General features: G+C 47.4%; 1 protein-coding gene across 4 annotated transcripts in view; it reads right to left on the bottom strand.

Annotated features, from left to right (window-relative positions):
* Positions 1-25,115, bottom strand: part of LOC106610923 (kinesin-like protein KIF26A) — a 97,486-nt gene that overhangs the window by 33,845 nt on the left and 38,526 nt on the right. For all 4 annotated transcript variants that reach the window (XM_045723485.1, XM_045723484.1, XM_045723487.1 and 1 more), the window contains 2 exons: positions 21,078-21,549; positions 12,586-12,785 (listed from right to left, as the gene is read on the bottom strand). In XM_045723485.1, coding sequence (XP_045579441.1) covers positions 12,586-12,785; positions 21,078-21,398 — 521 coding nt within the window. In that variant the 5' untranslated portion in view covers positions 21,399-21,549. The remainder of the gene's footprint in view (positions 1-12,585; positions 12,786-21,077; positions 21,550-25,115) is intronic.

The raw sequence follows: 25,115 nt of genomic DNA, 5'->3' as shown, positions 1-25,115 counted from the left end.
GTTTACACAGCATCCAGGAGGAAGTGGACAAATACCTCTAGGCTAGGATTTATTGAGTTTCTATAAAGCCTAACCAGAAATAGATAGATGAATCCCTGGCAGGCCAACCAGGCAGCTATGAATGTGATGTCCTGTAACCTGACCAATAACCTGCTTACATCGTTACAAACGCACTGGACTGAAGCTTTGGAGAAAAGCCTTTTGTTCCAACAGGATGTCCAACATGCTCTTTGTGTCGACACGCTGGCTGGCCATGGACACAGAATACCAAATGGGGCATCATTTCTATGCTGACTGCCCAAGGCTGCAGGTATCTTTGCTGCACTGATCTCTGGCCAATTAGCCAAGCAGAATCCACACATACAAACACCTACAGTACAGGGTACATTCAGTCCTACACAGTCCACAGACAGTCCTACAGTACAGGGTACATTCAGTCCTACACAGTCCACAGACAGTCCTACAGTACAGGGTACATTCAGTCCTACACAGTCCACAGACAGTCCTACAGTACAGGGTACATTCAGTCCTACACAGTCCACAGACAGTCCTACAGTACAGGGTACATTCAGTCCTACACAGTCCTACAGTACAGGGTACATTCAGTCCTACACAGTCCACAGACAGTCCTACAGTACAGGGTACATTCAGTCCTACACAGTCCACAGACTGTCCTACAGTAAAGGGTATAGCTGCACTATAAAGACTGGACTGCTGTCACATTACAGCTCTTGGTTATTCTCTGCTAAAATGCAACGCAAAGCACAGAAACTGAAAATATGGTTGATCTATATGGCATATAAATAATATTTCTCTCCCTTTCGCTTGAGTAAAGCAAAAAAGGCACCACTCTGTGTAAAAACACCACAATCTCTCATGATCTTCTTAGCATTCATGTGAAACTCCATGTGGAGTGAGGTGGGAAAGGAGGGATTAAGGCGATCGAGAGAGAGAGAGAAAGAGAGAGAAAGAGAACAGACGACCCACAGAAAAAGGGGGAGTAAGGGAGAGACAGTGGGAGAGAGGGACAGAGAAAAAAACTGAGTAAGGTAAAGATGGGGAGGAAGGGAAATGAAATGGAGAGAAGAGAGATGGAATAGGTGAGAGAGAAATAGGCTAGAAAATAGACAGGGACCACAGGAGAGAGAGAGGAAGAATGCTTGAGGGGGAGAACGAATGAGAGAGAGGGAGGGAGGGAGACAAGGGTGTGTCTCGGCGGGAGGGGGATAGTGAGTGTGTGTGTGTGCGGTGGTCTGTACAGCCTGGTCCTCTCTAGGATCACTGAGTTGGCCTGGTGCCAGTGAGGGGCTGTCTGAGAGGAGGTAAATCATTTTCTGCCTGAGAAAGTAACACAGAAAAATTATCATTGTGGCTCCGCCACAGTCAGCTTGGAATTGTTTTATTCCCAAAGTGCACCAAGACGGGAATCCCCTGTCGACCTAAAATACATGGAACAGTTGGAGTTTAAATGGAAAACATTCTAATTAAAATTGCAAAACTCCTGCTTCTGTGTTTTTTTTATTTAACTTGTCTAGCCAGTTAAGAACAAATTCTTCTTTACAATGACGGCCTACTTGTAAAGCCCCCCGGCCAAACCCTCCCCTAACCCGGACAATGCTGGGCCAATTGTGCGTCACCCTATGGGACTCCCGATCACGGCCAGTTGTGATACCGCCCGGGATCGCACCCGGGTCTGAAGTGATGCCTCTAGCACTGCAATGCAGTGCCTTAAACCGCTGCGCCACTCGGGAGGCCTGTGTTGCACTGGGCGGAGGTGGGCGGAGGTAGACTTTGGCAGTTGCTTGTATCCACTGAGGGGAAGTTTGTCTTTTTAGGTCCTGGAGCCAGTTTGTTGGATACCAGCTCAAGGAGACAGGGTTTATACCAACAATGCCAATAGAATCAATCCCAATGAATGTTGCATGAAACAGAATCTACAATGCCAAGGTTGACTCCTTAGCGATGAGGGAGAGAGTGTTGTTGGAGCTGCAGCCAGGGACCTATAAGGGACGTGTGAGCTGAAACATCTCCCTGCCACAGCTTCCTGTGCCTTTGTGTTTCCCCCACTGCCCATAAAAAATTGTGACCCCAGAAGTCAAGCCCAGAACTCCTACACCCTACAGCCCCCTCCTACCCCAGCTTCCCTCACACTTCACCCCCATCCAATTGAGAGACCAAGCACCCCTCCAGCCAAACCATGAGTTAAGGAGGGTTTAGGGCGGCCACAGGAGGGATCGGAGGGGGGTAAAAGTCAATAATTCCATTTTCCTCCTTAATGGTATCCACAAACACGTTGTGCTAATGTGGCCTCTCTAAGCATCTGCTTAAGCCCTGGTGGGGAAGCCCAAGTAGAGGACTTTAGCTCGGTAGCCTCTACTTGTCATTCTGAGATAGAGGGACCAATTTAGGGCCTCTGGAGGAGAGATCTACAAATCGTTGTCAAAATGTCTTCATACAGTAGGAAAATATATCTTCTGTAGATTGACCATAATTGACTTGAGTCTTACACACCAGGAGAGGAGAGAAGCGTTGGAGGAAAAGGAGAAAATCCACCATGCTGATTTGGTGTAAGCTGCTGATTTGGTGTAAGCTGCTGATTTGGTGTAAGCTGCTGATTTGGTGTAAGCTGCTGATTTGAACTATTTGGAGAAAATTTTTCCCCTGATTTGATGCAGTGTGTGACAGATTATAATGAAGATATGATCTTCCCTTCTTTCTGGGCTGTAGCATCCCCACCCCCTACTGCTTACAAAGATTAACAGCTACTTTCATCTCCTGCAGAGTATTTTCTACTGCTCCACTGATGCTGTTTCCAGGTACTCCACCACACTGTTATGTTGTCTTCACAGGTCGCAGAGGATGTGGAATAAAATTACACTTCCAACACGTCTTGAGCTGAAACTCACTCGCCCACGTCTTCGCTGAAAGCCTCAAGAGCACATTTGTGCTCAGAGCAACACAGTAGTGTAAAGCAGAATGTGCAGTGAATGTGGAGTATTCATTCAATACCACGAAGACCACAACATCAAGCTGTCATTGGCTGATAGAAGAGAGAGTCAGGGAGGGAGAGAAAGACAAGAGAGAGATGGGGAGGGCGTTTTCTTGCGCCACTCCTCTCTGTCATTAATCAGAGCCTGGCAGGGTAAGACACCTAGCGATTATTTATTTGCTTTCCTCCACGCCGAGGCTATCACAACAACCAGGCCAGGCCGAGCCCCACAGGCTGCTGGGAACATTTGGGAGTGATTAATCAGCGGAGCGAGGGGGAGTGGGTGGTGGGAGGGTGAGGGGATTCAAACATGTGTTCCTTAATCTGCCATCTATATACCAGTCAATACGCAACCCTGGGAAAACATGAGGGATCAAAGTCTAGTAAAAATGGGTTAGAGGGGAGGAGAGCGCATGGAAGCATGGTTGGGATTTGGGAATCCAAAAAGGCTAGAGGAATTTCTAGGTTCTGAACAAAGCTATTCTAAGAGTCTGGGGTAGGGAGAGATAGAGAGGGTTTACAGTGCTGTACAACACCAACACTGGTGATCTTTAAGGTTTAGAAATGTAGAGATGTGACCGTGTATAGTAAACAGAGCCAGAGCTCAGTGAATACTACAGTATTATTCAGGTCAATAAGAGGCTTACACACATATTCACACACACACACACACACACACACACACACCACACACACCTTATCATGCTCATAATGTCACCTATTGACACGACATTCCCACACTCATACACATCCACACACACACACTCAAAGTCACATAGTCAGCTCGGGATAATGGGATTTCTAGCACTGCAGCAGGCTCTCACGTGCTGGGTCATGAACTGACTATGAACTATAATCCAATCCATTCCAGACAGTTTGCATGGAGCCAGTGGCAGGCAGGCAGGCTGCAAACACTAACACAAGATAAACCCTGTCCACACTAGTGGTTTTATTGATCCTGCCTTTTCCAAGAAGAATAGACACTGTCTCATCTCTGATTCAAAACTCTAACCGTGGCCAGTATTACCCAGCATAAAGAGGACCCTGTAGCAGATCAACAGCAGCCCCCCCCCCCCCAGCCAAGGCAAGCAAGACGAACAGCAGGAGACATTCATGAGAGACTTCCCATAGTGGAGGTAGACAATCACTGTCAACACTGTCCACCTGGATCCATGTGCAGAGAATTGTGGTTCCCATTCAACTGTGGGACAGTCATCCAGGCCCAAAGCCCCGAAGCCAGGGAAGAGAAGCAGGAGAACAGTGGGGAGGTGGTGGAGTAGTACATCTATTCACCCTGTTATTGAGGATCAGGTAAGAGCTTAACTGCCTGTCCTGACAATGGCCCTCTGTCCTCTGTGGTAATGCGAGCTCCATCGGTAAAACCAGGAACATCCACATTGAAAAACAATGGAGGTTAGATGGATCAGCAACACACACAGGGAGTCCAGGGGCACTGTGTTTGTGTGAATTAGAATGACTGTGGTCTGATATATAGAGAACTACCGGTTGGGGAAATCAACTCACACTGAATAGGCCTAAGACACTATTAGTTATTCATATTTCGTGCAAGGCCGGGACCTGGGAGAAGGCAGGCAGGCTGACACTGTGGAGCGGAGGGGCTGGAGGACACAGAAACACAGCGGCCCAGTGGGAGCCATCTTGTTTCTGCAGACTGAGGAAGTAAAGCCAGGGTGAGCTCATGGGAGAAGGGACCACACGCTATGTTGTGGTTCAGGGAGACAATAGGTCATAACATTCTTCAATGCATATTCCATGCAGGCAGCTATTGCAATTAACTTGTATTTTTATTCCAGCCTCTCTCTCTTGTCTCCAGCACAATGCAGAGAGGCCTGCAATTGTAATGACAATGATAATAGTCTGAATTTGCATGACACCTCTCACTGAGGGATGCCATAGAGATTTACAGTACATGTTGTAGGGTTAGCTGGCCTCAACCCCCACTACTGTAATGCATAGAATCCAGCCGGATGGGAGAATATCAGCTCAGAGGCTCCTATCACTTAACACTAATGCCCAGATCACTGCAGCCCAGCAGGGTTCCTATGGCACCTCCATTAGTAGCCTCATCATCTGTGTGAATGAATGGGAAGTCCAGGTTGGCCATGGGCAGAGGAACAGTCTAACAGGCCTGGTTATGTGCTGCCTAAATGCTGAGGCCACAGTCTCTCTCCTGTCCACATGACATTTAACACATCCTGGCCTTTTAGCTCACCACCACCAGCACACGCTTAGACAAAGGCACTGTCATGTCAGGTGACAGGCACACAGGACGTAGTGGGTCTCCCTCTAACATCCCCTCGTTTCCCCCTGCGTGAAAGGAATCGCTCACAGCCCAACCACTGCCCCACAGGGCTGACTCTATGGCCCAGTGTTAGCCAGCGCTTAGACTTGAGTCAGCGTTTCAGCCTTTTGTCTGTCAGCTCCAGCAAACATCCCCCCCTGCTATGTAAGTGGGCCAGGCCAGGCAGACTTCCTGACTCAGGTGTTTAGGAGGAATGGACACAGTTCTAGTCAGCACTCTCCTCGGCGGTATCTCTCCCATCAAACAGCCAGCTCACAGTGGACCCAGAGCCCTCTCCCATCCCTGTCCCTCCCCACCAGTCCTCTCTCTGAGTATGTTTACCATGCAGGCCACAACCGCCTCCACCATGACTGACACAACACAGGCCTTCCCACAGATACCCACAGCAGCATCATGCCTTGGCATCTTATCCTTAGAGATGGGCATGTCCAGGGGAGGGCAGTGCCAGTCTATTCCACAGCAGTGGTGGTCTGACGAGGTGGCACCATCTCTACTGTGCAGCAGACTGCACTACACTGCCCAGGAAGTAGAAGTGATTGGCTTGAGAGGAAGGGTCTGCAATGTGGATACACTCAGGCTGTTCTAAGATGACTTACAATCCCTCCAATGACCTCCAAGAAACCAAGAACCAAAACTACAGTATCTACAGCTGCCAATACTAAATCAATGAAACAAACTTCATTGGTATTTTCTGTTGAGTTCAACCTAACTGGCTAAAAATGTTAAATAGGCAAATGAGGGGATCTATCATCTGACCCATTCCATATACAGAACCATGTTGGGTATAACAGAAGGAGGTCTGAGGGAGGATCTGGGAGGTGGGTGGAGGTGTGGGCTGTAGGCAGTGGGTGGAGGCTGTGATATTGGGGTAGAAGGGATGTGGGGTGATCCACCAGGTTACTGCTAGGCTGATAGTGATGATAGTAGGCCCCCCCAAGAAAAGGAAGGGGCCTGCCTGGTGGCCTGCTGCAGATCCCTGAGGCGGTGGGTCTAGGCTGAATCTCCATCAACACCTCCCCACTGATGATGCTAGACAGCCCCCTGATAGCTTTTCACACCTGGCCTTATCTGGAGGTTACACTGCCAGAGCCCTTCCCCATCCCCTGGCTCAGCTGCTGCTGCTACCGCTGCTCTACTCTCCACTGACAGACATTAGCCCCAGCAAGCTTATAGCCTGATTATGACAGGAAAATAACAGCTGGTGTTTTATCCCAGAGTAAACAGTGAGACAGTGACACTGGGCCGTGTCTCACTGGGCCGTGTCTCACTGGGCCGTGTCTCACTGGGCCGTGGCTCCGGTAGACCTGGTCTAATCAAAATCTAAACTCATTTTATTGGTCACATGTGCAGAATACAACAGGTGTAGACTTGGAGCCAAGGCAAGGCCCTGGGTACTTTCAGCTGGCATTTACAGTACATAACAATGTCTAACTGTGAACTTTAACACCTTCTCACAAAACAACAGTCTTGAATGATGCAGAGGTTGTTAATTATGCGTCTCACAAGTCTTTAGTCCTGATGGAAAGACAGTAACACTAGAGTCTACATTAACATAAAACACTGGTGAGGGGGTAAGTCTCAATGGAACAGCAGCAAAGAGACCAATAGCATGGCACAGCCTTATCACCACCCACCCACCCACTCACCACCCAAATTACTCACCCACCAACGCACCCACCACCCACTCACCCCCTCACCACCCACTTACCCCCTCACCACCCACTCACCCCCTCAGCACCCACTCACCCCCTCACCACCCATCAACCCACCAGCGCTTCTGTTGATCTATTCAGGATCTTTTTTAGATTCTATGTCTCCCAAAGAACAACAACAAAACCAAGTAAAGGTATGGATAAATACATTCCTGCCAGTCAGGCGATGCTGAACACAGAAGCTAGCGTTAAACTTTGCAACTCCACTCCTCTTACCCTCCTCAAAAGAAAGCTGAGGCTTAACTTGCATTTCAAAGGTGTTCTCTCCTGACTAAGCATTCTGCTCACATTCGCCCATCGCTGAAAACACCCATCTTTGTGAAGCTCGACAAAACCATTACCCTTTCACCTTCAGGGATCACACAGAACAACTCCACCACAACATCAACACAACACACTGACTGCAGCACAATCAGCAGCAGGAGTATAAACACACCAAAACACTGCAGCTGCATCGCCCATCAAACTAAGGTGTGTATCTCCTCCAGCCCTGGGTTGGGGTGTGAGTGACTTACTGGAGTCCCATGGTGGTGGTGTGTCCAGCGTTCCCCTCCACAGGTTCTGACCTCCTCCTTCTGAAACCGGTGGTCTGGAGCATCACCCTGAGCATGCTGTGAGTGTGAGGCTCTCGGCAGCACTCCACTCTCCCTGCCTGCATCCACTCTCCCTGCCTGCATCCACTCTCCCTGCCTGCATCCACTCTCCCTGCCTGCATCCACTCTCCCTGCCTGCATCCACTCTCCCTGCCTGCATCCACTCTCCCTGCCTGCATCCACTCTCCCTGCCTGCATCCACTCAGTCCCTTTATCCCCTGGCCAGCAGGCCCAGCCCAGAGCAGAGCTACTCCACAGCTCCCTCCACTCAGCATTCATCTATCAGACAATATATCCCTGACACAGATCTCCCCTGTCACTCACAACACAGCCAGACTAACAAACACTGCATTTCCCTTCTATATCCGGCCTCACAGTCTCCCTGTCTCTCCTATCTCCTCTAGTCGAAGTGGAGTGTGTATGTGTGAGTGGGCCATGGTACACTTCACCCCCACGTCCCTGCCCCCAACCCCACCTCCACCACTACATCAACCCACCACTATACCACCCCCACCCCTATATCTACCACTACATCAACCCACCCCCACACCCACCTCCACACCACTCCCACCCCCACCTCCACCACTACACCAACACAACCCCAACTCCAATAACAATCTCACACAGGAAAAAGGCCACTGGCATACAAACACACACAAAGAGAGAGAGAGGGAGAGAGGGAGAGAAAGAGAGAGCGAGAGAGATATAAACATCTCTACAGTGACAATCACCTGGTTATACATTCATGAATTGTAGCCGGGTCTACAGCTTTCAAGGGGATGCTGTTGCAACAAAACTTTGATTAAGATATTTGTATGGAGAGCTACAAAAATGTTGATTAGCGTGCCTCAGGCATATTTAGTCACATTAATTGGCCAGCTTTCATGTTAGTCATGAGAAGTTGTTTCTATGGTTACTTTGCACAGTCTCAGTGATGAAGCAGCACACTATATTTCAGACACAAAGACTAGGCAGGCCTTGTCTGGGGAGAAGCTGGACTGTTCTCCTGCAATTACAGGAGAATGCCTTCCCAACCCACAATCACAGTGATTACTGCAGTACACACACACTCACCTGGGCAGCAGCAGCTCCAGGGCTGCACAGGGCCGTAAAGACACTTCATCCTGTGCTGACACTGCTCCAGGGCCACATTCCTGCTAACAGCTGTTATCCCTGCCCCACGCCCCTACCCTGAACCTGCCTGTCCCTGGACACTGCAAACACTCCTCTTAGCTTTAAGGTTTGCTCTCCTCTCTTACTCAGAACAGCAAAAGTTGTTCTGAGCATTGAGGAGAACTGCTCTGCGGTTAGCATTCCCTTCCCTCTCCCTCTCTTTTTCCCTTCCCCTCACGGGTCCCAAGGGATAGAAACACACCTCATTCCCAATCAGCAGGTGTTAATAGAACAGAGGGATGAGCAGGGTGGACGGTGTGTCGGCAGTGGCAAAGACACATCATTTAGTCGAGCAGCCAGAGCCCCCGCTGTGAACACTGCCTGCTCTCATTACTAAACGCTGTGTCAATACACTAATCACATGCTCCGTCACAAAGCAATCAGTATTCAGCACGCTAGTAAGCTGAATGAGCACCCATCCTCCTCTCTTCTCCTCCCACCTCCCAGCCCTTCCCTCCCTCCTCCCTTCCCTCCTCCCCTCCTCTCCTCTCCTCCCACCTCCTCCCTACCCCCTCCCTTCCCCCCCTCCTTCCCTTCATCCTCCCTCTGTATACTGAAACACACACACTGACCACTCTGCTTGGACAGACCCTGACCTTTAACCCCTCCTGTCTAGAGGCTATTTTATGGTCCATCTAATAGCCAATTGCTCATTATTGACCCGGGCCAATCTTTGTTTCAGCACACTCTGGTTGATAGGGGAAAAATAATGGGTGACAGCAAGAGTTGAATGGGGATTGTAAAATGTCAATACTAAACTACATGTTGTATGCTTATTTGCTTTGACCAAAGCATTTCATTTCATTGAACATTACCTTTACATTGTGAAAAATGTCTCCTTACTGAAGCTATAAGACACCATTCTTCATGAATGATGGTGAGTTTGAGAAAATAACAGATTAATGAATGAAAAAAGAAATGGAAATATTCAAGCTTAGAAGGGTTTTGATGAGCAATCAGCAACCAGTAATGACAGCGTAGTAAAAGGAGAGTAATAGTTCAGCTTCAATTGGTGAATTCATACTGAGGCCCATTTCCTGCCTACATAATGATCAGAGACATTATGGAAAGGGGACCCAACCTAAACCATTTCCCCTGGGCAGCCACATGAGAGAACAGTCAGCTTAACTGAGTCGCCCAGTAGACGACAACACTGAGAGTAATGTTAGTTGGAGTTTCTGGGTTGTCAAATTAACATTTATAATCAAATGCTTTTTTTAACGGACCAGACAAGTTTAAAATAATGTTGAATGCTTGAGTTAAACAAATAAATGATCTGCACCAGAGGCAATCACTGAGAGGAAGTGGTATTCTCTCGCGCTTTCCCTCTTTCTCAGTCTCCTCTTTTCTCTCAGCATCTACCTAATTGCGTTCTAATTCAAATGTCATCTGTGAGTTGAACAGCATTCCTGAATGTCAGACAAGTGTCTGTGGAGCATGCTACACTCCAGACAGGAGCAACCACTGGTTGGTTACTCTGCTCAAATATCCTGGCCTCGCAACACTCTCACATGGATTTCACTAATTGTATCTTTAGAGGACAAAAAGGAATATTAAAATCACAAATATGTTTTCAATCAGCCCCAAAACATGAAGGGCTAATTTGTTCATTCAAATGTCAGTGGGAGAGAGTGAGAAGAAGGAGATTTGTTAAACACAGTTGTGCTTGCTGACCTCCGAGAACTAAAACACTGTTACTGCAATCAGCAGCGGTGGAACACAACCCTAGCCTGCACACTGACCCTGGTGCTAGAGTAAAGATGAAGATGACAGTGATGATGATGACGAGGATTACATTCTAGTGTTTAAAGCAGTGCAGGTGCTTGTGGAGGCAACAGCTGCAGTAGCTGAGGAAGTGGGTGTGCTTCCAGTCTAGCCCAGTGCATCTCAACCGCCTACCGCCCAGCCGTCCACCGCCCTCTATCTGAATCTGTGGAATGTGATGCTGTTTAAAGCTGTCCGGGCCCCGTCATCACCATACTTCTCCTCGCCAAGTCAAACAACACACATTCTTGGCAGGGAAGTATCTCTGGGATGAAATGAAAGGTGGAACCCTTCACTGCTTCCACCACCTCCCCTCCTGTCCCACCAGGACGCAAATGAAGGGAAAAAACAAGTCCCCCTCCCTTACTGAGAGATACACACAGCATGGCTGTCCAGCCTTCTCTTTTTGAGCACTCGTCCAAAGAAAACAGTACAAATAATAAATCAGCCTTTGAAATTAACCCTGTCCACGTCTAGGTCACAACTCACTGTTGTTCACGCTTGACCCGCCAAGTATCTCACAGGAAGTGACACGTACAGGAAGTGACACATTTAGAAGAGTATTTGGAACATCCTCCTTTCAAAGGGAGAGGCCCCATGGTCCCAGTCTTATACTTTGACCCCACTAAGGTTGGCGAGGGGAGCTCATTTGGAGAGTTTGGAGAAAGCCAAGCTCCTTCCCTGTTCCCTCTGGATGTCACCATCACACTTCACAACGTCCCCCTCTCCTGTCTTCTCTGGCTCCCAGGGTTCTGCCTCCCAGGGTTCTGCCTCCCAGGGTGCAATGCTCTAACAACCCAATAGATCATCCTTACCCAGCTTCCCTCAGTTTCCCTCAGGATAAAATTAATTATGTCACACAGCTCCTTGGGGAGTCGAGGCTGTACAGGGAATGTACACACCGACCAATCTGCCTGAGACTCTAGCAATGACATCCTACCACATTAGAGCAGCCTATAGAGAGCTGTCTGTACTCCCAGTGGAGGCACACATATCCTCCAGAGCATTAGTGTTGCCATAGCTAAATGGAGCAACTCATTGTGAATGTACACAAGAACAACACTGAATGCAAGCTACATTAATATGTTACTACAACAAACTGCACTAGAAACTTTTAATAGAGCCAAACAACAAAAAACACAGGTGCACATACTGTTAAAGAAAAGCACAATAGTACAAACTATGTGCTTGAACCTAAGCCCTTTTGTGAGACACTGTCTTTACATGTGTAACATTATATAATACCATTATCAATTCACAGGCACTGGCCTAGCTAAAAGTATGCTCACAATCTATTCTCCACATACCGTTCCAGCACAGCCTAAAGTATGCTCACAATCTGTTCTCCACACACCGTTCCAGGACAGCCTAAAGTATGCTCACAATCTATTCTCCACACACCGTTCCAGCACAGCCTAAAGTATGCTCACAATCTATTCTCCACACACCGTTCCAGCACAGCCTAAAGTATGCTCACAATCTATTCTCCACACACCGTTCCAGCACAGCCTAAAGTATGCTCACAATCTATTCTCCACACACCGTTCCAGCACAGCCTGTGTATGCCATAATTCAACAATGGCAAAGACAACATCTTCATGGATTAGGTCCACATCACGCTAGACTCTACACACTCCTCGAAAAAAGGGTTCCAAAAGGGTTTTTCGGCTGTCCCCATAGGAGAACACTTTTGGTTACAGGTAGAACTCTATGGAAAGGGTTCTACATGGAACTCAAAGGGTTCTCCTATGGGCACAGTTGAAGAACCCTTTAAGGTTCTAGATGGAACCTTTTTTTCTAAGAGTGTAGTGCAGCAATGAACCATGACCTTATTGTGTAAAGACAAGTCTCCACACAGATCCCTTCCACAAGAGCATGCCATACAGAGGCAGCCAACCACACACACCCTAAAGCCACCACAATACAGCACAGCAGACCCTAATCATCATCACTCTCAGCCCTGTGTCAGACTCTCTCTTCAGGTGTGATTTCAGTGAAAGGGGGGTTGTGTGTACTGTGGACGCTGCTTACCTGATGAAGAAGGAGGCTGCCGCAGATGCGCTCTGAGTGGAGGTGGATGTGGGGCCAGGGGCAGGGGGGCCGACGGCACACTGTCCCATGCGGACGGGGCTATTCTGTCGGCTGGGTATCAGGTTACAGCGGGAGCTGGGGACAGGGGCCATGGTAGGGCCAGGGACGTCCCTCTCTGCTTCCTCCTTCAGACCCTGTGCCTACAGAGGGACAGCGAGACAGACAGAGATAAAGCCAGACAGAGAGACAGAGAGAGAGACAGAGCATTAGCAATGAGTGGGCCTCAAGGGTTAACCACCACTACGGGTCCTCCACACCTCTCTTCTAGTCCATTTACTCCCTCTCTCCTCTCCTCCGCCACAGATGGTCAGGCAGCTGCTCTGGCCATCCCAGTAAACGGGCATCAGGACTATTCACCTCAACACTAACTACTCACAAGATGGCAAGGGCACTGTACTGGACTGTAGTGTACTGGACTGGACTGTAGTGTACAGGACTGGACTGTAGTGCACTGGACTGTAGTGTACTGGACTGGACTGTAGTGTACTGGACTGTAGTGTATAGGACTGGACTGTAGTGTACTGGACTGTAGTGTACAGGACTGGACTGTAGTGTACTGGACTGTAGTGTAGTGTACTGGACTGTAGTGTTCTGGACTGTACTTTACTGGACTGTAGTGTACAGGACTGTAGTGTAGTGTACTGGACTGTAGTGTAGTGGACTGGACTGTAGTGTAGTGGACTAGACTGTAGTGTAGTGGACTAGACTGTAGTGTAGTGGACTGGACTGTAGTGTACTGGACTGTAGTGTAGTGGACTGTAGTGCACTGGACTGGACTGTATTGTACTGGACTGTAGTGTACTTTACTGGACTGGACTGTAGTGTACTGGACTGTAGTGTACTGGACTGGACTGTAGTGTACTGGACTGGACTGTAGTGTACTGGACTGCTCATTGAGTCTGGCAACACATGAGGCTGCACGGTGTGAATGGTAATTAAGTGATAGCCTATATCTAATTACAGTTTAGCAATTAAATCATTGGTCATATACATACAGTCCCAGTCAAAAGTTTGGACACACCAACTCATTCATGGGTTTTTCTTTATTTTTTAAATTATTTTCTACATTGTAGAATAACAGTGAAGACATCAAAACTATTAAATAACATATATGCAATGTAGTAACCACAAAAGTGTTAAACACATGAAAATATATTTTAGATTCTTTCAAGTAGCCACCCTTTGCCTTGACAGCTTTGCACACTCTTGGCAATCTCTCTACCAGCTTCACCTGGAATGCTTTTCCAACAGTCTTGAAGGAGTTCCCACATATGCTGAGCAATTGTTGGCTGCTTTTCCTTCTCTGCGGTCCAACTCATCCCAAACCATCTCAATTGGGTTCAGGTCAGGTGATTGTGGAGGCCAGGTCATCTGATGCAGCACTCCATCACTCTCCTTCTCGGTCAAATAGCCCTAACACAGCCCTAATAAATCACAGACAGTGTCACCAGCAAAGCACCCCCACACCACCTCCATGCCTCACGGTGGGAACCACACATGTGGAGATCATCTGTTTACTTACTCTGCATCTCACAAAGACATGGCGGTTGGAAGCAAAAATATCAAATTTGGACTCATCAGACCAAAGGACAGATTTCCACTGGTCTAATGTCCATTGCTAGTGTTTCTTGGCCCAAGAAAGTCTCTTCTTATTATTGGTGTCCTTTAGTAGTGGTTTCTTTGCAGCAATTCGAACATGAAGGCCTGACATGCAGTCTCCTCCGAACAGTTGATGTTGAGATGTGTCTGTTACTTGAATTCTGTGAAGCATTTATATGGGCTGCACTTCTGAGGCTGGTAACTCTAATGAGCTTATCCTCTGCAGAAGAGGTAACTCTGGATCTTCCTTTCCTGTGGCGGTCCTCATGAGAGCCAGTTTCATCATAGCGCTTGATGGTTTTTGTGACTGCACTTGAAGAAACTTTCAAGACATTTTCCGGATTGACTGACCTTCATGTCTTAAAGTAATGATGGACAGATGTTTCTCTTTGCTTATTTGAGCTGTTCTTGCCATAATATGGACATGGTATTTTACCAAATAGGGCCATCTTCTGTATACCACTCCTACCTTGTCACAACACAACTGATTGGCTCAAACACATTAAGAAGGAACGAAAGCACACCTGTTAATTGAAATGCATTCTGGGTGACTACCTCATTAAGCTGGTTGAGAGAATGCCAAGACTGTGCAAAGCTGTAACCAAGGCAAAGGGCGGCTACTTTGAAGAATCTCAAATATATTTTAATTTGTTTAACACTTTTTGGGTTACTACAAGATTCCATATGCGTCATTTCATAGTTTTGATGTCTTCACTACTTTTCTACAATGTAGAATATAGTAAAAATAAAGAAAAACCCTGGAATGAGTGTTACTGTACATCAGCAGCTAATTTTCCATGTGTGAACAACTTTTTAATGCACAGCTTGACTTAAACAGGAAAATAAACATTTAACCCCCAACAACAAAAGAAACCTACACATCTACACACAAACCATAAGCAGTGAAATACTACAGTGGACACTTTTCTCTGATAGGCCTATGAATCTTGCTGTGGGAAGGTATGTTACAGGTTGAGATGTAGAGGGGCAACAAAGCAGAGCCTGTCTGCAGCGCTGCCTGCCAGCTGGGGTATGAGTCAGAAGCTACCTCAGCCTGGCCCCGGGAGTGGTAATGACTATGGGTGATGAGGCAGGTCCCAGGCTGCTCTTGGAGTGCTGGTCTGGGGAGAGAGAGCCAGGTAGGAGGGGGATAGGGGTAGTGGGGTTCATCTGGAAGTAGAACAGTGATCTCTCTCTCTTTGGTCCAGCAGAGGGAGTGCTGACAAAGTCCACTGATCACCCAGGCAGCCAATAATAAAAAGCACTGTTCCTACCAGGGTCTCCATGACAACACAGGGTTAATCCTCACCCTAAATCACTAGTATATCAAACTGTACACTGATCAGTGAAAGTGTACAAGAACCAGTTTGAACATATGGTAGAGTTAAGCATCTAGTTTTCCTTCACATTCACCCTGGTGACACATCCACACTGGATAACCAGCAACCTGAAGTCAAACACGGTATGTCGCTTGACAGGATATATTTTATCAACACCAACCAGTCCCTCTGCATATTTACTCGCTCAGTGTTTGCCCTCGATTCATGTTTGGTAACTAAAACAACATCATTTACAATCTTCTTATAAAGTGTAGGCCCTCCGGTGCATGCCATCTGTCAAAGGAGGCAGACAGCTGAACTATTTACAGTGCATTCAAAAAGTATTCAGACCCCTTGACATTTTCCACATTTTGTTAGGTTACACCCTTATTCTAAAATGTATTAAACTATTTTTTTTTCCTTCATCAATTTACACACAAAACCTCATAATGACAAAGCAAAAACAGGATTTTAGAATTTTTTTGCAAATGCATAAACCAGAAACATAACATTTACGTAAGTATTCAGACCCTTTACTCAGTACTTTGTTGAAGCGCCTTTGGCAGCGATTACAGCCTTGAGTCTTCTTGGGTATGACGCCACAAGCTTGACACACCTGTATTTGGGGAGTTTCTCCCATTCTTCTCTGCAGATACTCTCAAGCTCTGTCAGGTTGGATGGGGAGCGTCACTGCACAGCTATTTTCAGGTCTCTCCAGAGATGCTTGATTGGGTTCAAGTCCGGCCTCTGGCTGGGCTCTCAAGAACATTCAGAGAAGCCACTCCTGCGTTGTCTTGGCTGTGTGCTTAGGGTCGTTGTCCTGTTGGAAGGTGACCGTTCGCCCCAGTCTGAAGTCCTGAGTGCTCTGGAGCAGGTTTTCACCAAGGATTTCTCTGTAATTTGCCTTGTTCATGTTTCCCTTGACTTGCCGTTGTAAAACATCCCCACAGCATGATGCTGCCACCAATCTTCACCGTAGGGATGGTGGCAGGTTTCTTCCAGATGTGACGCTTGGCATTCAGGCCAAAGAGTTCAATCTCAGACCAGAGAATCTTGTTTTTGGCAAACTCCAAGCGGGCTGTCATGTGCCTTTTACTGAGGATTGGCTTATTTCTGGCCTGATTGGTGGAGTGTTGCAGAGATGGTTGTCCTTCTGGAAGGTTCTCCCATCTCCACAGAGGAACTCTGGAGCTCTGTCAGAGTTACCATCGGGTTCTTGGTAAACTCCCTGACCAAAGCCCTTCCCCCCCGATTGCTCAGTTTGGTGGCCATCTCTAGGAAGAGTCTTGGTGGTTCCAAACCTCTTCCATTTAAGAATGATGGAGGCTACCGTGTTCTTGCAGACCTTCAATGCTGCAGACATTTTTTGGGACTCTTCCCCAGATCTGTGTGCCTTGACACAATCCTGTCTCTGAACACTAAGGACAATTCCTTTGACCTCATGGCTTTCCTTTGACCTCATGGCTTGGTTTTTGCTCTGACATGCACTGTCAACTGTGGGACCCTATATAGACAGGTGTGTGTCTTTCCAAATAATTTTCAATCAATTGAATTTACCACAGGTGGACTCCAATCAAGTTGTAGAAACATCTCAAGCATGATCAATGGAAACAGGATGCACCTGAGCTCAATTTCGAGTCACATAGCAAGGGGTCTGAATACTTATGTAAATAAGGTATCTGTTTTTTATTTTTAATATATTTGTAAAAATTCTAAAAACCTGTTTTCACTTGGTCATTATGGGGTATTTTGTGTAGATTGATGATTTACATTTTTTTTTATCCATTTTAGAAAAATGCTGTAATGTAAAAAAATTTGGAAGTCAACGGGTCTGAATACTTTCCGAATGTGCTGTATATACATAGCTGACATGCGAGTGCTATACATCAACATGCAGCAGCATACATTCGGACATTCACATGAACACAGGCACCTCCGGCAGTAGGGCTATACCTCACACCAGCACTGACACTATAAGCTTGTCATGATCACCACAACCAAACATGGTTGTTTTTAATCCCAAGGGAATAACCCATTGACTATATCTCAGAGAGCCATTTGTGCTTGCCTGTTATTATTAATAACCACATCAATCTTATTAGACGCCAGACATCTGTGTTGTGTTGTTCCTGATATCCATGGATATATAAGACTAAGCATTGAACATCCTTATCTAGGAAGGCATTTCCGCTGTGTTGAAAGTCCATCACGGTCCTGGTTCGATCCCAGGCTGTGTTGCAGCCGGCTGCGACCGGGAGACCCATGAGGCGGCGCACAATTGGCCCAGGGTCGTCTGGGTTAGGGGAGGGTTTGACCGCCCGGGATGTCCTTGTCCCATCTCGCTCTACCTACTCCTGGTGGCGGGCCGGGCACAGGCACGCTGACTTCGGTCGCCAGCTGGACGGTGTTTCCTCGGACACATTGGTGCGGCTGGCTTCCGGGTTAAGCGAGCATTGTGTCAAGAAGCAGTGCGGCTTGGCAGGGTTGTGTTTCAGAGGACGCATGGCTCTCGACCTTCGCTTCTCCCGAGTCAGTACGGGAGTTGCAGCAATGGGACAAGACTGTAACTACCATTTGGATATCATGAAATTGAGGAGAAAAAAAGGGGGTAAAAAGTACCAGAAAAAAGAAAGTCCATCATGGTGGGACAGCAAGGGCCTCTTGTACGTGTACATGTCAGGGTTATGATTTCTGAAGAGCGTGATGGAGAGACGGCTCATTTCAGTTTGCGCCCCAAATGCAGATTGTCGTCACGCACCTGACGGAGCGGAAAGACTAACGACAGCATGCAGGCGTCTGTGACAGGACAGAAACTCAACACGTACAAGAGAGATGTACACATGTCACATCATCCAGAAAGACTAAACTACTTCACACACTTAGGCAGTAAGCCTATCTTGACAGCTCATCCACAACCCTGTCATAGATTAAGCCAATGGTGGTGTCAGGTTTTAGAATCAAGTGGCAGCAGGTTCGAGGAGCGGAGGGGCTCTCGTTGGGGGTGTAACCAGAATAAACAGCTCACCCTAACACATACATGTCAGAGAGCATTATCCCAGGAGAGAGACTCAGGCAACCTGTTCTCCAATGCAGTAGGCCGTTATGACCACTGACGTCCCTGGTTAAGGGATAAGCATGCTGCTGTATGCCCTGGTCAGGTAATTAGGCACTCTCAGGGGTGTCATGTGTCCAGGACCATTGACACTGAGTGTCAGTAATGAGGGGACCTACCACCCTTAAACCCCATGGCCCGACCGATAGCGACTGCTTCCCAGGGAGAGGAGGAGGGTGATGTGGAGAAGGAGAGACAGTAAGCTTCCAATACAGGCAGTCTCAAGCCAACCGGGCTCAGTGACTCCCTCCCCATCAGCAGTCTAAAGAGCCTCCTCCTCTCAGAGCCGGAGCCTAGCAGCGATCCCCAGTGACCTCTGATTCCACTGTTCGACAGGCCATTACTGCTGAGGTGAAATAGACCCTGCTAATCTGGGCCCATCCTGATCCAATGGCTTCCTCAGCCGCTGTTATTGGTGGAGGAGTGTATAGGGGTGTATAGATAGACAGAAAAATGGACAACAATTTCATGTGAATAGTGGACAACAAAAATGTTGTATTTTCCTCAAATTGACTGAAGTCTCCACATCCCTCTGTGTGGCAGGGTGCCATGCAGGCCCAGCTGTACCGTGGCAGGCAGCAGCCCAGATGTTCCACTGGGTTTCCAGTGGGTAGCAGAAGAGTGGAGAGGTCACACTGGGCCAACAACACACACTAAACCCCCAGGGTCAAGAGCAGCGGTTTTAGCAGATTATTGCGCATGTGATTGTGGATTTTGCAGAGCAGAGGGCAAATCACAGACTTGGGTCAATCAATTAGTCGTTTTGTAGTGTGCACTGTTCAGTTCAGCATTCACTACTCACACTCTAATGTTTCTTAGAATGACTGAACTGTTAATCTAACCACATCCAACATCAGGGGTTAGAAGTTAGAGGTTTTAAATGAACAATAGAGTGGGGAATTCAACAACAGATGCTGTGATTTTACTTTGTCAGGTTTTGGGAGACTGGAGTTCTCTAGGTAGGATGTGCTGTCTCCTCCATTTAACACAATGACCCATTCTCTCAGTGAGCCCATTATCCCAGCTGTTAACTGTGACAGATTGTTTAGATTCTATTGTAGTGTAAAGTGGACCCCAAATGTAATTCCAAGCCAGAGCCTTTTTACTATATATATTGTGAAACTTTCAAGGTGCCCTATAATGGGCTGTGTGCTGATATTCTGGGGCCTCGGGCTCTAGTCTAAGACTCTGTAGGATTGCTGTCAACAGGGGCCTTCTCCCTTCCTTCGTCTGCCCACCGCTCTGCAGAGTTTTACACTGTCCCCCCCAAAGAAATCAAGTGGGTAATTGTGAATTAAAGCGCAAGCCTTTCGGGCACAGTGCAGCTCCGAATCCTCCATGGCCCATGTGGGTTTTCTGTCATTCTGAGGGATCTTGTTTTAATGAAAGAAATGGGCTTTAAAAAAAGAATGCCAGGAACATTTCTGCTGTGTTTGTAAGTCAGTATCCTGAAGGGCCATTTGTGTCTCTGGAGGCCCAGGCTCAGCCATGTGGCATTGTGCAACGCTTCATCCCAGCTCCCATCGGCTCTAATTGCTTTTAGACATGTAGGAGGAGAGCACAAGTCGCTCTCTCTCCCTATATGCAGGGCCTTTTGATTTGCCCTAGATTGCACAGATGCTGTTAAAAGCTTCTGGCGGCCTCACATAAACTGGCACTAAAGGCACTTGTTGACAGTCAAAGAGGAGAAAAACCTGTTCCAGAATAAGGAATAACACTGGCAGACGCCGTAATTGAGTCATATTTTCGAGTCAGCGATTTTCAATGCCATATTAAGTAGGGGCAGCAAAAACTAAAATAAAACTGAAGAGCCATTAACAGCTTCTGATTGACAACATAAAAGTAGAAAAGATTAGCTGGTGGTGAGTTTGTTCAGCGCACTCAGACTCCCTAGTGTAGAATGTCACAGCAGTGTGTAAGACACAGGTTAGAGGCTTGGACTAAATGTCCCTCTCACTGCAAGAAGAAAACTCTTCAATATAAAAGGACAACATCCCATAATGATAAGCCTGGAGTAAAGTATATTACATGGGGAATGTGTCTGTATGGAGCCATATAGTATGCCTGAGAGGAGCATTACAGGAAGATTGTAAGGTGGTCATTGTGTCTTGGCCTCCCCGGGTAGACAGTACCACCCAGGAGCCATAACTCCTGAGGAATGACAGGTCCAAGGTCTGCGTGAGGTTCTTCTCATTTCTCTAAAGGTTTAAGATTGTCCATTGTCAGACGTTGTTCTGACCAAGGTTATTGAAAAACGTTGAAGACAACATTGACAAGAGTAACAAGCTGTCTATACAAAACATTTACTAAATGTGCTTTGATACATGCTTCCCCCAGACAGGGTAAACAGTGCATCTGTATAAATAGTAATAATGATGAGCATTGAAGGGCAGAGCATGTACCGGGCTGGACTGAGGGAGGAAGTTGTTGACTCTGGAGATGCTCCACATGCCATCCAGGTACTGCTGGGCCTGGATGGTGACCGATCCCAGGGTCCCGGTCAGCTGCCCTCCCCCAACCGTCACTTGGACACTGGTCTTGGGCCCAGCAGAGACAGAGGAGCCCTGCGGACAGCCCAGCTCCCGGCGCCCCCTCTCCCCTAGGGGCAGGACATTGTGGGCATGGGGGTGAGCTTTGGAGGGCTGCCTCACATGGGCACTGGAGGAAGAGAGTGTCAGTCCATGGGGCTGCCCAGTGAGGGTGGTGGACGGCAAAGCGGGCATGTTGTGGCTCAGGATCAGGGCCGGGGGCGCCTACTGTCTGCAGGGCCTCCTGCCTCAGCTGGTGGAGGGGAGTAGAACACACTTGGCAGCATCCATCATGGCTCCCAGGCACTTGGAGCTGGTCGAAGACGAAGGCTGCGTAGCCAGGGTCCTGCAGAGGAAACACACAGAGGGGGTGGGGGGTTCAACTTAACATGGTCCCATTCAGAAAAAAACATGGTATACTACGTCATATCTCCATATCAGCGTGATTGGGGGGTTTCCTGGGTGTTGTTCATATTTTCCAGGCGTGCCAGACAGTGGCTATCGGTGTGGTCCCTCCCGGAGGCTGCCCTCTGTGATCTTAGCTCTACCTCCCTCCCTGTCTGCCCTAACCACATCCACATCCTCCCCCTCAGGAATTCAGTTTGTTTAGACTGAGCTGCTCTGCTTGAAACCAGAGACAGCAGATCATGTTGCTGGTAGATGTGCTCATAGCTGCCTGCCTGGGCCTTGGACCCAAGTCAAACAACAGGGGCAAATGAAAAGAGATAAAAGGAAGTTTGAGGCACTAGTGAAAGACGCATTCCTCTGGAACACCAACTCAGTCAGACCCTTTTCCAACTTTCTGCAGGGCTGTTTAAGGCCCCAGAACAAATGAACCTCATGAAGGGTTTTGCGCGGCATCGCCTTATAGAAGGAGACCAGTAGAGGTGTGTCCTTTCCCTCTGTCTGTTAAAAGACTCCCTGAGGTGTCCTCAGCTGGAGAGGAAGGGAGTTGTGGGGGTTTAGAGAACTACAAAATAAAACAACAGCTGAGCCAATCCTAGGAGCTCAGTGTAGAATATTTACATATGAGAACAGTCCCAGCATGAAAACACATGATAAAACGCCCAGCGTGAAAATACCCATCTCCTCCTGATGACAACTCACAACACCCAGCCTTTCACTAGCGATTACAAGTCAAGTTGTCTCCGCTTTTCTTACCACGCAAGTGAGGTTCTAAGACCACTTTTACTCTCTCTCTCTCACACACACACACACACACACACACACACACACACACACACACACACACACACACACACACACACACACACACACACACACACACACACACACACACACACACACACACACACACACACACGTAGTCTCATAAGAGGCATAAAGGGGCAGTAACCTCCCGGCCACTGGAGCAGAGCTCTAAGACAGGAGCCCACAGATACATAATGTTTATGAGGCCTCTGTTCCTTAGAGCCTCTGTGGTGATCAGGAGGAGCGAGACGGCCTGGCCAAAGAACGACACTGCCTTAACGCAGTACCACTTAATACAGCAGTCTCCACAGAGTCACAACCCAGGGACTTTAAATCTCCTCCCTCTGAAGGCAGCTCAATACAGAGACTTTTAGGTGACCTCTATGTTAGAGCCCTATGCTTATACCTACAGTATAAATGGTTATCATTATTATGAGTATATTGCACTCCCTCTTGCTTACTAACAGCCAAGCCACGGCAGAGGACATGGAATCATCATCTTAATTTTGTCCCTGAGTCTAAGCAGTGTAAGCAGCCCCTATATATCAATGCTCTATCCACAGCACGGATCCAGTCGTCATGATAAGAGAGATCGATCACCAGGCACGAAGATCCAGAGAGGGACATAGAGTGCCCACAGGCCTGCCCCTGGAGAGAGGATGCTGCTGGGCTTGGCCCTTGGCAGGACACAGCTGTGCTGGTCCTCTTGTAAGTCGCCCTGGATAAGAGCGTCTGCTAAATTACTAAAATGTAAATATGTAAAAGTGAATGGTTTTTCAAGGGAGAATTCATAGGAGCAATATGGGTTTAATATGGTTTACTTAGTGATATACTTTGATAAATGATTCATCACACGATACTGACACTATTGGTAATGCATAGTCAGAATTGATGTTAGGCTGGAATAGACTAAGTCTGAGCATTTACTGTAGATGATGTCCCAGGTCTTATCGTAGTGTTGGGTGGGGTTATGTTGGCTAATGGAGGATATGTTTGCTACAATTACCTTCTTAAGGGCACTTATGACAACATTCCAATGAACATGCATTTATGTAAAGAGGCTTAAAATGTAAACACCATAAAGCTTTGGAGAACGATCTGAGGCTGGGAGACACTGAGACATGTGAGGGACCTAACCTGATGGCATTCTATTTCAACCTGTTTAACAAAAGGGCAGGTTCTGAATTCACCAGGTCTGAGACTAATCAGAAGAGAAATCGGAAGAGAGAGACAGCGAGAGCGAGAGAGGAGGGGGGAGAACATATCACCACAGATATGCTCCAGTCTGGAACACGTATTTGGTTGTGAGAGGGGACATTAAAGCAGTCATAACCAGAGTAACCTACCCTGGTCTCCCCACCACCCATTCCTCACCCTTCAGCCTCCCACCAAGCCAACCATACCTCACCTCAGGCCATGACTATATGGAAGAAATCAATTCCTCTCTCCCTCTCTTCCCATACCTTCCTCCATGCATTTGTTAGTTGTTGATTTAGGAGAGCCAATAAAAACAGCCACAAAGCTCCACCCATCTGCTATCCTGTAGGGTTCTGTAGGTTAGAGAGTGGGCTTCCCTTGTAAAGCTGTCTCTGAGCTTTATGCTCTGGGGAAGAGTGAGCCGGAGGTCAGGGGTAGGAAGTGGATCATGGTGATGATAATGATGATGATGGTTATGATAGTGGAGAGGATGATGCTAGCCCAGCTTTGAGGTGGATAATATGTGATTGTCTCCACATCAAGTATGACGTCAGCGAGCATTCAATCTAAAATAATGGGATAGGGTATGACTTTAAGTCAGACCTTGGCTCTCTGCCTGTCTTGTTTTAAGGACTTCTCATACGATTTCAGCCCGAAGTGCAGCCTGTCAAAATTCTCACAAACATACACCTCAAAAAATAATGTCTTTGGTAGTGAAGCTGTTTCCAATTTTTGTTTCCAATGTACAGATAACAAAAATGTATTTTACAGGCAAGTTCTGAGATATTTTAAACACAAACCGATGGCCTGAAGAGGTTGTGTAATGCCTAATGTGGAATACATGAGACATGTGACATACTATACATGCATTGAGGCCTGACGCCATATTCGCAGAAAGCAGAGAACGTCCTGAGGACATTCGGCTATGTTCCCGTTAGGTCCCTTAAGGGTTTCAGGCGTGACGTTATCCCACTGACGTTCTGAGACTTTCATTTTACTAGTCTTTAGGACGACGTGTGATGGTCCCAAGGGAACGTTCTCTGGGGGACCTTTTTAATAGCTCCCGGTTTGTCCAGGGGATGTTTTTAGGACATTCTTGGGATGTCGTGTCATGGTCCCTGGAGGTTTTGTCTAGTTCCCGGTTTGTCCAGGGGGATGTCCCTAAGAACGTTTTAAGGACATTCTTGGGACGTTGTGTCATGGTCCCATGAACGTTCTTGGATCGTTGTGTCATGGTCCCCTGGGGGTTTTTGTCACATGATGGTCCCAGGTGTCCCAAACCATTATAAGTAAAGTAATGAAATAGTATGTGGGTTGTAAGGTAAGTGGTACGCTATTCAGATAAAATAACAATATGATTACATTTAACATGATCACTAGTAACGACTTTTCAATGTGACCCCACCTGGGATTTGAACTCACAACCTCTGGATTTGGGGTATGCTGATCTTTCTGCTGAATTTCAGAAGTCCCCGACACATTCATTACCTTTAATACATCTCA

Source organism: Salmo salar, chromosome ssa09 (genome assembly GCF_905237065.1).
Source record: "Salmo salar chromosome ssa09, Ssal_v3.1, whole genome shotgun sequence".
Lineage (NCBI taxonomy): Eukaryota > Metazoa > Chordata > Actinopteri > Salmoniformes > Salmonidae > Salmo > Salmo salar.
The sequence above is the reverse complement of the archived record's forward strand: the minus strand, read 5'-3'. Positions and strand labels throughout refer to the sequence as shown.